This window comes from Salvelinus alpinus, chromosome 1, assembly GCF_045679555.1.
Source record: "Salvelinus alpinus chromosome 1, SLU_Salpinus.1, whole genome shotgun sequence".
NCBI classification, from domain to species: Eukaryota; Metazoa; Chordata; class Actinopteri; order Salmoniformes; family Salmonidae; genus Salvelinus; species Salvelinus alpinus.
The window spans coordinates 78,841,099-78,856,745 of NC_092086.1; the positions used below are offsets into that span (position 1 = coordinate 78,841,099).

At 43.1% G+C, this 15,647-nt stretch overlaps 1 protein-coding gene across 5 annotated transcripts in view; it reads right to left on the reverse strand.

Annotated features, from left to right (window-relative positions):
• Positions 1–15,647, reverse strand: part of cadm1a (cell adhesion molecule 1a) — a 418,595-nt gene that overhangs the window by 4,457 nt on the left and 398,491 nt on the right. For all 5 annotated transcript variants that reach the window (XM_071327384.1, XM_071327376.1, XM_071327368.1 and 2 more), the window contains one exon: positions 679–807. In XM_071327384.1, the coding sequence (XP_071183485.1) occupies positions 679–807 (129 nt within the window). The remainder of the gene's footprint in view (positions 1–678; positions 808–15,647) is intronic.

Genomic DNA, 15,647 nt, shown 5'->3' on the forward strand with positions numbered 1-15,647 from the left:
CAACACAAACTCTAATGGAAACTGTAACTTAAAAGTTATATATCAGCTGCTAAGTTTTTAATTCTTGTAGGTCAATTATTTATTTGCCACTGTAAACCATTACAAACAAATCATTTTCTTGTCATTTTTTGTTAATCCTTGCCTAGTTAAATAAAGGTTAAAAACCTCTCTGTTGGCATTCTTTGATTCACATTCAAGATTCGCACATGGATATACAGATTCTGCTTCAGCTCGACTCACAACTTCGAATTAACCTTGCCAAGTTCACCGAACGAGTGGGAATGAGCAATCCACTTCAAACTTCATTTCTGACAGGGATTATTCACATCCCAACAGTGTTGGGCCTGATAATGAAGGCGATAGCTCAGATCAAATGGAGAAGGGCAGGGAGTAATTTAGAATCAAAACCAAAACCATGTTCTGTACTCCAAAGACCACCCCTTCAAAAGTACAGTAGCCATAAAAGAGAAAAAAATCTGATTGGGCTCAGGCGGTATGGTAGAATTACTAAAACAGAGTTCAGGGGAGAGGGAAGTGGATTTTTGATAGCCCAGGACAATATTAGTATGATACTGAGTAAACAAAAACATGACATTATAGTGTGTCTGTGTACTTTCTAACATTGTGATTCCACAGAGGTGCTTCTATAGATAGAAAACAAAAGGGTTTGTCACACACCTTTGTGTCTTGCAAAGTACCGTCCCAAAATGATGAGTAGACAGAGCATGGCAAAGACAACCACAGCCACCACTCCTCCAATGACTGCATGGTCGACCGCTCTCGGTGCTCCCTCTCCAGCTCTGGAATCTGTAAGTACAATAACAGAAACAGCTTTTAGAGAATCCACAAACAGTGCATGCTAATGGAGGACATCACACCCACTTTGGTGGATTAAAGATCTACAAAGAAATAATGATAACATTAATCCTTCATAGTACATCATCAGCTACTCCAGCCTAAAATACACAAATGCTGTTTGCAGTTGGAAAAAAGGGCAAAATGAGAATTGTGAAACATTTCGGAAATCACAGCAATAAAGGCCATGAAGATTCTTTCTAAAACACACAATATTATTCAAGTAAAATGTATATTTTATATTCCAGCTTCCACCATAATGGAACTAAATATATAATGAACTGAATTATATAAAACGTCCAGAATGTGGTAAGAGTTTGGTTTGTTATGCAAAATTACTGTTTTTGGAGAACTGCTATACAAAATTAATTTACATATCACATAGCATGTTATCCAATTTACAGTAAGAGCATGCATAACTCTACTGTGGTTGGCAATTTAACTGAATGGCAGAAGAAGATAGTGGAACATTTAAACATGATTTATGAAGAGATACGGGTGGTTCTCAACTTCAATCTACCAGAGCAAGCACCGCTGTTCAAATAAATCTGGACCCTGCCCTGTCTCCAGTCAGAGCTATTGAAATACATTTAGCTTGCAACGACTAAAAGTGCAGTTTCCAGGCAATTTTTTTGAAAGATTTATACCAGTTTGGCCTGAAGAACAAGGCAGGCCTCAGAGGCTCCAAACCGTAATGATATGTGAAGGTTATTGATCATGTGTAGGGATCCATGACAACCAAAAGTTAATGGCGGTTTGTGGACTTGATTGGTTCTTCACGGCGCAAAGGAGGAAAATCTTTCATCAATAGCTCACACTCTGCTAGGAAATGATTTTGGGTGAGAGAATAGATAGGAGACCGGGGGCTTTCGACAAGACCTTACGTCATTGAGAGAGGGAAAAGTTTCAGATTCAATGAGGGATTATACATTTGTAAAAGTGAGGCTTTGGTAATAGCCTATGCCACATCACAGCTACATTCCCGTATACTGTATATCAAAGACTAACCGATTCGATTTTGTCATTCCGGGCGTTTAATTCCAGACCTATGTATGTTTACAGGTGCATCATCTTCAAAGAGCTATCCCGAAAAGATAGGAAGGCTAGAGGGAATGGAGAAGGAAGGAAAAATGAACAACCGTCCTCTTTCCAATCGACTCACATCCACCGCACTCATCGCTAGCCTGAATCCCAGCTTAAGGAATTACTGGTTGGACTTGCCACAATTTATTAAAGGATAACGAAGAGAGAGAGAAGTCCATGCTGTTGGGCAACATGGCCACCCTTACCCAACTCACCTCATAAACAACTCACTGGTAATACTGGGGGGAGAGAACGGGAAGGGGGGAGAGAACACCAGTCACAGTGCTACCTGCCAAACTCAGCCAAACTCAACCAAACATTACTTGATAACCCTAATAGGTTATTTTGACTTCAGATTTCCTTTTTCCGCGCTGGGCAGATTCAATTAAAGTCTGCAGAAATCCTTCTGACACTTAATTCGCTCTTGTCAGGGAGGGCGGTAAAGACGTGCGCTAACACACTTTCCTATTAAGATGTTAATGTGGACTTGGGCTACGCCAGTCCGTGAGGCTGGGGGATAAACAGAGGCCTATGGAAATGTCAGGGAATTTTGCTCTCTCCCCTCCCCCTGAATAAAATGACTTCCTTTTTCTGTACTGGATGAGGGAGGAGAGGAGGTACTGGGTCCATGGTGGGTTTGACATCCCACTCAGTACTTGACACTAATTAACATAAACTGACAAATGGACTGGGCTAGGGGAACCGACTGTCGCCTCCCATCCCATGATCTGACCCCCAGTTGACCCCCACCCCTCCTTCGCCATCTCTGTCGGCCCACCCTCCCTTGCCAGCCTCAGTGCAGCGACTGTAGACAAATGACAGGGGGCTAGGGAACACAGGCAACAAAAATCTGACTGTAGATTGGAGTTTATGATGGAGCGAGGGGCGTCACTCAGGTCATAATGCAATCAGAAGAGGGGGAAATTGTAATTTGATAAAAAAGTCCACTGTGAACCAACATTGTTGCATTGTGTAATTTTAGAGAGGGCCAGATGGTTTGGAAATGAGTTGCTTCACTCTCATAACACAAACCAATGAACGCCTAATCTCATCCAGCCCATTCCGCCCCAGGAATATTCAATAATTCACAGAGAATTGGCATGGTAATGTAAACCCCTGAAATGTCCCTCCATCCAAATTGACTGCAATGAGTCACTTAATTATACCTATTGCATGGTGCTTATAGATGAGTCATTACCACCAACAACAATCCTTGTTAAACACTTAGGATTTAATGGTATAAAACTGGAGCAACGGAGCATCCGTACCTTTCTATACTTCAAACAGATATTGGCGTTAACAAAAATATAACAAGGTGTATATTTTCAGTTGATTGACCCCAAAATCTTTAGGCAGATTAACCCTCCATCATGTGGGTTAAGACCAAGACTTTATTCAATCAAAAACGGGTATAAGATAGTTTTCAGGGTGAGGCAACACAACAATTCTTCATGTGTTGCATGCTGGAAATTATATCCGGTTGACTTTTTTGTCTCACACAGTGCACCTGGTTTAAAATGAATCCAACTGTGCATTCTCGCAGCACAACAAAGTGTTGTTATGTCTAACCTAGAAACACCTGGTTCATGTTTTGTCTGAACAGGGCCCGAGTGTAAACGTCAGTAAAACCAAATGCTTTTGAAGCCGAAGTGCCAGCACCCAGTGAGCACAGCTAGGTACTCAGATCTCTTTATCCTCCATCACCCATCTTCTCCACAGGTGGCCCCCCCGTGGAGAGTGGAGATTGTTACAGACATGGCGAGATGGCACATTGGTGCTACCTGACAGCAGGTAATCAGGGGCGGACGTATTTCTCCATCCCCGGGCCTGGGGTGTTCCCCAGATTACTACCCAGATGCTGGAGCCCCCCAAGGCAACACACTAGGCCTTTTCACTCTGCATTGTTCTTATCCTCAGGCTATCTTAACCCTGGGCTAAGCTTTAGACCTGGGCTAAGGATTCATAATTGTATTCCAAAGCACTGGGCTTACGGACCAACACACATTCTATCTCTGCCACGTGACCAATGTTAAGCAAATTATTTACACATTATTTCCTCTTGCTTCTAGCCTTTTATTTTCAACAGTGATGGTTTGAGTAAACCTTGCTGTCTGCCTGTCTGACCACGGAAACAATGTTTCACTTTTGACATATGATATCGCCCCTGTACAGCGAATGCTGTGCATGGACGAGACAAACTTCTCTGGTCCAGCCGAAATCATGCAACAATAATATTATCATGGATTGCTATATCCAATTAAATGTCAATAGAAAAGCTATGAAAACAGATGAACATGAAGCAGTTGCTGCCCTTCTAGCTGGAGAGTTTGTGTCTTCAGTTGGCTAGCTAAGTGAGATGTTAGCCAGCCTGCAGAGCTATCATTTTTGTTAGTCATAGCAACCAATGTTTTTGCATGGATAAAAGTATTTGGTTTCCTTGTCAATTATTTGTCCTCAGATGGGAGTACTATAAATGTACTTATTAAAATACCATGCAGAACGCATCACAGGCATCACAAGCATATGCAAATTAAGTGAAAGTACAGCTTTTGTGATTGGACAGTGAAAATTCTATGCCTTGTTCTTGACCCCATTTCACACGGGCTATTTTGGCACAATTTTTTTTACTGTGGTAATTTTGCAGTGTAACTGCAGTTAGAGTGCAGTATAAATCAAATGTTATTTGTGTGTAGACTTTACTGTGAAATGCTTACTTACAAGCCCTTAACCAACAATGCAGTTCAAGAAGAGTTAAGAAAATATTTACCAAGTAGATAATAATAATAAAAAGTAGCACAATAAGAATAACTAGGCTATATACAGGGGGCACCGATACAGCGTGCGGGGGTACAGGTTAGTTGATGTAATTTGTACATGTAGGTGGGGGTGAAGTGACTATGCATAGATAATAAACAGCGAGGAGCAGCCCGGTGGCGATTTGATTAATTGTTCAGGAGTCTTATGGCTTGGGGGTAGAAACTGTTGAGGAGCCTTTTGGTCCTAGACTTGGCGCTCCGGTACCACTTGCCGTGCGGTAGCAGAGAAAACAGTCTATAACTTGGGTGACTGGAGTCTCTGACAATTTTACGGGCTTTCCTCTGAAACGCCTATTATATAGGTCCTGGATGGCAGGAAGCTTGACCCCAGTAATGTACTGGGCCGTTCGCACTACCCTCTATATCGCCTTACGGTCAGATGCCGAGCAGTTGCCATGCCAGGCGGTGATGCAACCGGTCAGGATGCTCTCGATGGAGCAGCTGGAGAAACTTTTGAGGATCTGGGGACCCATGCCAAATCTTTTCAGTCTTCTGAGGGGGAAAAGGTTTTGTCGTGTCCTCTTCACAACTGTCTTGGTATGTTTGGACCATGATAGTTCTTTGGTGACGTGGACATCAAGGAACTAGAAACTCTCGACCCGCTCCACTACAGCCCTGTCGATGTTAATGGGGGCTTGTTCGGCCTGCCTTTTCCTGTAGATCACGATCAGCTCCTTCGTCTTGCTCACATTGAGGGAGAGGTTGTTGTCCTGGTACCACACTGCCAGTTCTCTGACCTCCTCCCTATAGGCCGTCTCATCGTTGTTGCTGATCAGGCCTACCACTGTTGTGTCGTCAGCAAACGTAATGATGGTGTTGGAATCGTGTTTGGCACGCAGTCGTGGGTGAACAGGGAATACAGGAGGGGACTAAGTACACACCCCTGAGGGACCCCAGTGTTAAGGATCAGCATGGCAGACATGTTGTTGCCTAGTCTTACCACTTGGGAGCTGCCCGTCAGGATGTCCAGGATCCAGTTGCAGAGGGAGGTGTTTATTCCCAGAGTCCTTAGCTTAGGGATGAGCTTCGTGGGCACTATGGTGTTGAACGCTGAGCTGTAGTCAATGAACAGCATAGGTGTTCCTTTTGTCCAGGTGAGAAAGGGCAGTGTGGAGTTATTCTGCAATTACTGCGTCCAAAATACCAGTCGACTGCAGTTACTCCACTTTTACTGCAGTTTCAAAACTGTAATCTTTTTTTGTAAGGGTGGGCTAAGGTGCAGTGTAAACGTGCATAGTATGGGCCAACCTGGTGGGCCAGCCTGGTTACGCCACTTCGATACAGCTACGACCGGAAGTGACTTTTCGGAACAGGTTAGGAGAGCATTTTGGCTAACCATAAGACTTTTCCTAACCCTTAATCTGATTATTTTAACCTGCTACATTAATTATCCTAACCTACTGCCTAAGTTCTCCTAAGCTGCTACCAAAGTCACGTCCAGTTGTACCTGTATCGAAGTGTGTGAGTGAGTGTTGTGAGTGTTTTTAGGGAATCTCGGAAGGCCTGTCTCAAGCTCAACTAATCTCATGCATGTGTAACCGGTGTGAAATGGCTAGCTAGGTTGCGGGGTGCGCGCTAATAGCGTTTCAATTGGTGACGTCACTCGCGCTGAGACCTTGAAGTAGTTGTTCCCCTTGCTCTGCAAGGGCCGCGGCTTTTGTGGAGTGTTGGGTAACGATGCGGTAACGATGGGTAACGAGGCAGTTGTAGATGTGTGCAGAGGGTCCCTGGTTCGAGCCCAGGTAGGGGCGAGGAGAGGGACGGAAGCTATACTGTTACACATGACGAGGGAAAGTGTCTGAGGTGGAAAGTTAGAATTGCATGCACATATACAGGCAAGGCTAAAAACAGGCCTCAAAAGCAGAATGATTTCAATGAATACTGTTTACCATTATGTCCAGAAAGGTGATATCTTATTGTGAACTGTACAAAGAAAGTGTTGAATAGATGGGAGCAAAACGAGTGAAAGTAAAGAATGAAAATTTGCAACCACCAACTTTTGCTTTTAGAAACATCTATGTAAATCTAAAGACAAGGATTATTTTCAGCTGCCAGAATACAACACTCAACCCAAGGAATGGTGATGTACTGAATTCAGAGAGCCGTTCTCTCCTTTGTATGGAGAAAGTGGTAGACAGACCGCCAATAGGGTAGTCTCTAGATCTCCATCAGACAACAACTGAAACTCTAAACTTGAGTACAAACATCCAAGTGACATTTAATTCTGGGTTGTCAAAGTCCAAGACAAAGACTTAAAGAGAAAGAAGAATAGGTCTCAACAAAGCACTGTGTGGATACAGGACCTTGGGGTTGAAGTGAAATACCAGTGTGAACACAGTCTTGATGAGGGGAAGGAAAGGATGACTCTCAGGGGGTGTCCATCTACAGACCACAGTGGGAGTGCTGTCATGCGGGGTTACTCTCAAACACGCTTTCCTGATAGAGTTGGTGACCGGCCCCTATAGGAAGTCACCCGCGAACAATGGAGTCACGTTTACACTCGCTGAGGGCTGGTTAGCTTGAGAGGGTCGAGGCACTCTGCCGTCCACACCTTTTGTAACCCGAGACACATCCTCCAACACTCAGAGAGGAAAACACAGACGTGATGGAGTCTATAGCGTTTTGCTGCTGAGATGTGGCGACGTGTCGTGTGTGAGTAGCAGCACCTTCCTGAGGTGTTCAACAACTTGGGATTATTTTGGACCAAAAACGCCGCCAAAGAAGGAGCGTTCTTTTGAGATTGGTCCCCTCACGCTTTTTCCAGCGGGACACCGTGGGGTAATTTCCCTCCCTCTCTCTCTCTTGATCTATCCATCTATCTTGTCAGTGGGAAAGAAGAGAAAAAAGAAGAATCTATGTCTATACTGTTTGCTGAGAATGTATTGTACCCAGTCACCCACACCTCCCTGTGGTTTCTTTACAGTCTAGGTTCTGATCTAGCCCAACACGCTCCAATTTACCACCAAACAACTTGAATGACAAACGCCCAAGCTATATACTAGAGTCCCACAGGGATCTGACTCTGTCCTCCCTGCTCTCCTTTCCCCCCGCATTCTCTCTTTCTCTCCATGACTGTTTTGCTAAGCGTCGCCAGAGGATAGAGAGGGTGAGTGTTTCCAGCCCTCTCCCAGTTGTTTGCTGTTTATGTGGAGAGATAGTGTTGGTTTTCTCTCCACCACCCCCATCCATCCCCGCTCTTGTGAGTGGAGCCTGTAGCCACACTTGATCTTGCTCTCAGAGTCAATTACTTTGCTTCCTTGGGATAAGGCTGCTGTTGTTTTTCAGCATCCGGGATCGGGGCACTCATTGTCAAGTTCTAATAACTTTCTCAAATGAAGCACACGATAGCAATAGGCCTCGATGCTATCCTCTGGTGGACAATTAAAATGGTATTCAGTCTGGCCTATTGCCATCTCTCCTTGTTTTGTTGCCTTTTGACATTTAGGACGCACAAACAAACACACTCATATGAACTCTTTCAGTAAATCTCCACCAGGTATTTCAAACACATTAGCCGAGCCAATTTAATGAGCATCGCTCACTGAAATCAAGGATACTTTAAGTGTTTCTTTGAAAATATCCACTCTGTTTCAATATGCAAAATTTGTGAATTACCGAGCCAATTTCTAGAAAGGCCACTCCAATAGTTTTTCAGCCTGCTTTTTTTCCAATGCTTATGGTAAACTGTTGCAAAATAAATAAATACCAATCTGAGGTCACTAACTCTCTTGGTCCATAGACTACTCTAAAGTCTATAGTGATCCATACAATGAGGTAGCCTATATTTGCCATTTGTATGAACTATTCTAGAAAGGCTAGAGGCTAGCTTAAAGAGACGTAGGCCTAGATTCAATCCGGGCTGTGGAAGATCCACGTTATAGCGTGATTGACATTTAAAGGTAATTTCCCGATTGAGGAGCTGACATATGCAGCGTTTGCCGTGCGTGAGTGTGTGAGAGTGAATTTCTGTGAATTTGACTCTCTTATGAATGGTAAGTGTATGTGAATGTACCCAAGTGAGTGTGCATGTGTGTTTCTAAGTCTCTGACTGAGTCTGTAAATATATGATTACATTTGTTGCTTTCTGTGGTATGGAAACTGCGTGCCCGATCATGGTGGTGTGTCGCTCTGGACTGTCATCCGCTGAGGTCTGTATGTGTGAATAATGAGAAGAAATAAGGAGGACATTTTCAGCTTTAATATCTCATGATTAGGGCCTAATTAGATGGCTCCACAAGGAGGCAAAGCACGGCAACAGGCCATCTTGGGCTCTGCTGGAGTGTGTGGCTGTGGTAGTGTCCACAGGGCAAAACACGTGTACAAGTGAGTGTATGTGGGACTACTAGATCATAACTCTGAAGTATGTTGTGTCAATTTTGTATATCACACAGGCGCAATGGTAATACTACATAGCAGCATGTTGATATATGTGTGCTATCCTTCTCAACGTCATACTTAAGCAGGTCTTATACGTTGAAGGTATAAGGTATGAAGGTCAGTGTTTTTACCAAACATCAATGTGCCGATAGTGGTTGAGGATTTGTGAAAAAACTAACTCACCGTGAAAATGTTCTGGTTCAAGTTTAAATTTACTTCCACTCACATGGTGGTTGTCTTGGCATTAAAAAGAGTGCATCACAAGTCCAGTGTAATTGTATTAATTGTTTTCTCTCAGGTGCCACTTTTAAGATGGATGTGAATTTCCATCATTCCCATACATATTAAATTAAAAATGTGATTACTTTTATCCTTAAACACAGAACATTTGTGCATTGTAATTTCAGAAAATGTCCATAACGCCTTCAGAAAGTATTCATACTCCTCGACTTATTCCACATTTTGTTGTGTTACAGCATGAATTCAAAATGCATTAAAAAATATATATATATTATTGCCCATCTACACACAATACCCCATAATGACAAAGTGAAAACATGTTTTTAGAAATGTTTGCAAATAAACTCTTCAAGCAAATTGGTTGTCTTGTCATAGATTTTCAAGCCGATTTAAGGCAAAACCGTACCTAGGTCACTCAGGAACATTCAAGGTCGTCTTGGTGAGCAACTCTAGTGTATATTTGACCTTGTGCTTATTGTTATTGTCCTGCTGAAAGGTGAATTTGTCTCCCAGTGTCTGTTGGAAACCAGACTGAACCAGGTTTTCCTCTAGGATTTTAGTATTGTGGAGTAACTACAATGTTATTGATCCATCCTCAGTTTTCTCCTATGATAGCTATTAAACTTGGTAACTGTTTTAAAGTCACCATTGGCCTCATGGTGAAATCCCTTAACGGTTTTATTCCACTCTGGCAACTGAGTTAATTCTACTTTGACATTGTGGGGTATTGTGTGTAGGCTAGTAACTCAATCTCAATTTGATCATTTTCAGTCTGTAACAAAATGTGGAAAAAGTCAGGGGGTGTGAACACTTTCTGAAGGCACTGTATGTCTGCAGTAATTGTAGAATAATAGTGTTTCACAATATTTTCCCAACCCAAATTATTTTTGGCCCGACACAAAATTGCATCTGATGGTGCAGTCTTCCTATTTGTCAATAAAAGTATTTTCTTGTCGAATAGGAAGGCTGCACCCTCCCTGTCTTCTATCAGCGTAATTTAGAGGCATGGCCATCTCTTCACGAGCACAACCAATAATGGTTTTATTGTGAAGGTGTAGGCTACATTACATGGATTTATTAAACTTTTTAAAGTGTATATGTTCCAAAGGTTTGCATCAGTGGCTTGTATAGATGCCAGGAGATGCAAATGTGTTTATGTTAATTGACAATCAATTACTGTGAGACCGGCAGTTATTTGCTTGACAGTCATCGGCTGTCGAAATTTCGTGACCGCCACAGCCCTAGTTGAGACCTCACGCTGTTAAGATTTGAAAATTCAACAGTTGTATTGGAAGGGGTTGGCGCTGGGGGGCTGTGTGTGGTGTTGTCCTAGTTTCCTGGGGGGGCTTCATTTTATATGTAGCTCCTTTAAGTACCACCATTTGAGTAAGTGTACGGTAAAGTCAGAGGCAGTTCAACAAAGAACAGTGAATTAAATGACACAGAGGAAATGGCTTAAAAAAACAAATTAACAAGAGGATTTGTCTCCGTGCGCAACTTGCCAGATACACATTTACCCAAACCACCAGCCGGGAAGATGTGTCTCTTTCCGCATTCTGTGAAATATAAATCATAACCTCCGAGAGCATGCGGAAACAAGGTGTCCACGTGCCAAACAAAGCACGTCGCCGTTTCACGAGTGCGATCAATTTGTAGGGGAGGAATGCCAACCCCTGGGGGACACACGAAAGTATCTCATTCAGATCAGGCAGCGGGCTGATCTGAATGACAGGAGATCTGCTAATTGGATCTTCTAATCTGGTAATTAAGCATTAGTGATTGCAGTGGTGCAGCTGTGCTGCCTGCGGATAGGAAGAAAATCAAAAGACAGCAGCATCAAGCAGGTGGGTGCCATACAAAGCTACATACATATAGTACATGTGTTACTGCATAGCCTCATTAGATATAACTGCATCACAACTGCACTGTCTCTGCTGTTAAAAAGCCCATTGAGACAATTTAATGATGTCAGTTTAATATTTTTGCCTCCTAGATAATGCACTTGTAAATAAAGTAGCCCAGCTTAATACAAGTCCAGAAGCCTTTTGAGACAGAATGTGTGTGACTAGACATTGGTTACTGCTTGTTTAACTTGTAAGAAAGAACTTGTATACAAGTTGACAGACAGTCAGATGAGTGTGTGCCAAAAACTTAATTAGTTGGATGGTTTGATTCTTTGGAGTGAATTTATTTGAATTCTCACTACCCAACTAAATGTAACTAAATTACTAATTACTTCAAAAACACAAAACTCAGGTGAGGCTGAATAGAGAAAAAAAACTAAATCAAAGTTATCATTTAATTTCCAAAATCATGATCTGGGATAGCTTTGCCATTTTGATCTAAATTGTTTAGTTAATACATTTAATCTGGGTGCCATGGTAACAGTAGACGGATAGGTGGAAGACGTCTCTCCAAAAGCTGTTTCAATCCATGGAAGAGTATTATTAGTGCGTGACTAAGGCTTCTCTATTATGAGATATGGGGATAGTGGGGAAAGGTGCAAATAATGTCAATTAATACCAAGTCTTTTATGGTTTTCCCTACACTTGTACAGCCATTATGTACATAATGAATGAGAAATTGGGTTCTGTGCTTTTCTATGAAGTCCCCTCTCCATTCACGGAGTTTGGGGTCGGGATTTTACTGAAAGAAAAAAGTATTTCACTCATTGTGAAAATGAACCAAGTTCTCTGAGTTGCATGCATCTTCTGTCTCTTAGGAAAGACCTACATTAATTTGGACGTTTTCAATAGAGCTCTCGGTATCTTGGCAACCATTTGAAATCCTCATCGAGACTTTGATATAATCATGGACGAAGAAAAATATAGACCCAACAAACATAACTGACAAATAAAATCTATGATTTTTCTTTCTTTCTTTTATTTCACCTTTATTTAACCAGGTAGGCTAGTTGAGAACAAGTTCTCATTTGCATGATCTCTAAACTAAGAAAGTTTGAATAAGAACTAGTTCATGGTTCTCTCCATAACCACGTCCTAATGTATTCCAGCGGCCGACTATGTTTGTCAGGATGTTCAGAGGACTCGACAGGCCCAGAGACTCTGCAGCTCATCTCATAGATACACCGCCAGCCCTGTTAATGGGAGGCAGAGAAAAAAAACCTGAACAGCGGAGCAATAACTGCTTTTGCTTCACCGTTTGCCCTTTCTTCTCCTCTACCGTCTGTTTATCGTCCCCTCTCCAATTCCCCACCCCTCTCTGTCACCAAGCTGCCCGGAGCCTTGTCATTACCGTATTGGCCGACAAACTCCCCAAGATTTATATTTACAGTAGCGAGGGTCGGACAGGAGTGGGCCGCCGGTGTGGCGTGGAGGCAGGGGAAGGAGAGGAGGGCAACCTTTACAAGCCGGTTAAACCAAATGGATTTTTAGCTTGACAGAGAGTGCCTGAGGAGTCTTTGTATCAGACAAACAAACCACCCCATTAAATTCCAGCTGCTTTAATGTAGTTGTGGGCAAAGAAAAAAAAAAAAGCAGAATATCCTGTGGCAAGTAAAGAATTAGGGACAGATGTTGTGGCAGGGCTCGGTTAAAATTGGACTCTGATGTTGCTTATTTTCTTAGTGAGTCAACATCGACTAGATCCCCCCCAATGTGTGTGTTGGGGTGCCACGTGTATATAACATGACAAAAAAAGAATTATGTAAATATGTGTAAACAACACAAGACACCACTGGGGACCATTTGTCCATTGTGCGAGAGCCAGGGGAAGTGAGTTTTGTCAGGGCTAATCCAGGATAAGATGTCCCTTCCAGGGAACGGTGCAAAGCCTGGGGCGAGCAGGTCCCGTTTCCCAAAAGCTTCCCTCATTTCCTGAGAAAAGACGGATAAAGGCTAATTCTTGTCCTTGGCTGCCATGGAAGCAGTCGACCCACACCGGCGAGCATACGCAGAGGTTCGCATTGACAGCCATCACCTTTGCCTCACTGCGGTGGTGGCCATGTAGAAGTACCCTCTGGGGAAAGGGTTCTACATGGAACCCAATATGGTTCTACCTGGGACCAAAAGGGGTTGGTTCTTCAAAGGGTTATTCTACGGGGACAACCCTTTTAGGTTCTAGAAAGCATCTGTTTTTCTAAGAGTTTACAGCTGGTTGATGGCTTTGAGTTGGACAATGAAAACACCACAAAAAGCAGGCAAAAAAGTGGAAGGAATAAAATGTGGCAATGTATGAATGTCAGCCTAGCAGGGTGTTTTGATTTCCTATCTGTAGGCCACTGTGAGCTGTCATTATCAGGTTTTTGGGTGATTTTCGGTCCCTTTCTGAGGACATACAGCACAATCCTGTAGTGCTTTCTTGGTGAGGCCATTGTTCACAAAGCACGCAGTCATAATGGAGTCCAGAGTGTCGAGAAGAGGTGATGTGTAATCCAAAACCTCACCTCAGAGGGGTCTCTGCTCTCATGTATATGAATTATGGGAACATTTTTACATTAAAGAGCGTCTATTATCCCTCTATTCGACAGATCGGCTCATTTTTCAGCCAGTCAATGTACAGGTGCTTTAAAAGGCTTGTGACGTTCAGAATGTACATAATTTATTTGCGGTGTAGAGCTTAAGAATAAACCAAACCAACAAATTAAGGCAGATTTGGAAACACATTTCCTTCAAGAGGCCAAAACAAATCTTTACACCATGTAGAGAACTGAAACCCCAAAAACTACTGGCTAAGAAGCCTTGCCAGAGAATTACAAACTGTACCTCTGTTTACCCAACATTTCAAACAGGGCCATAGAAGGGAAAATGGGAGAATAATTGAAGAAAATGGCTTAAATGAAGGGCCAGAGCCTTGGAAGGTAGCATTTGGCGTGGGCTGCGAGCGATGGAGAGGAACTGCAGGTGACTGAGGAACTGTTGATTCAGTAGACGAAGCTAATTTCCACACTCATCTGCCCCGCTGCTAGAAATCACCCCCACTGATTCTCGCTTCCCGCCAACCACCAGGGCGTCTAGGCCCCAGACGACCCCTCGGTGGTCCATTTAATTTCAGCCGAGGATGAGTTAGAGAGGGAGAAGAAGGAGGGGAAGAGGGTCCCTTTTTGGTTGTCTGCCTTAATAGTTTGCGATTCTCCTGGCTAATTACGGCAGCATATGCGCCTCACCTGAGAGAGCCCCACAAGTGGCAGGCTCACAGACACAACACGTGCTACAAACACACACAGAGCGTGCTCAAAATTACAAACGCATCTCACATGAAACCCACACATACATGTACCATCAACATGCTACACTTATGCCATACATATTCAGCTCACGTACACACGGACACAAACATAGATACAGCTCTCACGACATACTTGCCATTTAAATGCATGGTGTGTCCACACAGTCTCTCCCACCTAATTTCCCACCCGTTAGCATGACTTCCAAAGCCAGTGGACTAAAGCTGTAATCAAGGAGTCAATGAAAACCCTGACAACTCCGACAGACCCGAGAAATAAACACACCGGGGGAAACAATAGGATGCGGCAAGTCTTGTGACGAATCCTCTAGGTGACTCAAAGTCGTGTTCCCGTAATTTACTGACCAGGTCTGAATATTAATGGCATACAAAGCCTAGTTTATAACTGATTGTGCCCACATTTTCAGATATGCATCTGTGTCTCTTATCTGTCCACTGTGTCTGCATTGCGACCAGATTTTCTGGTCCCTCCTTTATCTTTATTTATTTAAGACACATATTGATGCCATAAGTCAATGGTGCCACCTGTCAATGATTTTAGAAGGCGGGATAATGATGATTTAAATCAGGGGTGGGCAACTCCAGTCCTTGGGGGCCAGAGTGGTGTCACACTTTCCCCCCATCCCTAGCAAACACAGCTGATTAAACTAATTGCATTCCAAACTGAAGATCATGATTAGTTGAGTATTGCAGTCAGGTGTGTTAGCTGGGGCTGGTGCAAATGCGTGACACCAATCAGGCCCCCGCGGACTGAAGTTGCACATCCCTGATTTAAATGGTTTCACTGTCCAGATCCGTCTACACTTGTAAGATATCCAGACACAATGCATACTTCAATACCTCCTGAGGTGGTCAGGAAGATCTGATCACAATCAGATCACAATGCATCTTTTAATCATCTACACCTGTCTGAAAATGTGGGCACAATCAGTATGTGGAAAAGATCAGGAACAAGGATGCATGTTAGAACCAGGTATAAATGGGGCTCAAATGTGGCAAACTCTGTTCCCTATTAAATGGAAGAGATAAGTCTTCCGCTTCACCTGCTGCAGTTCCAGCTGGGAGCAAAGT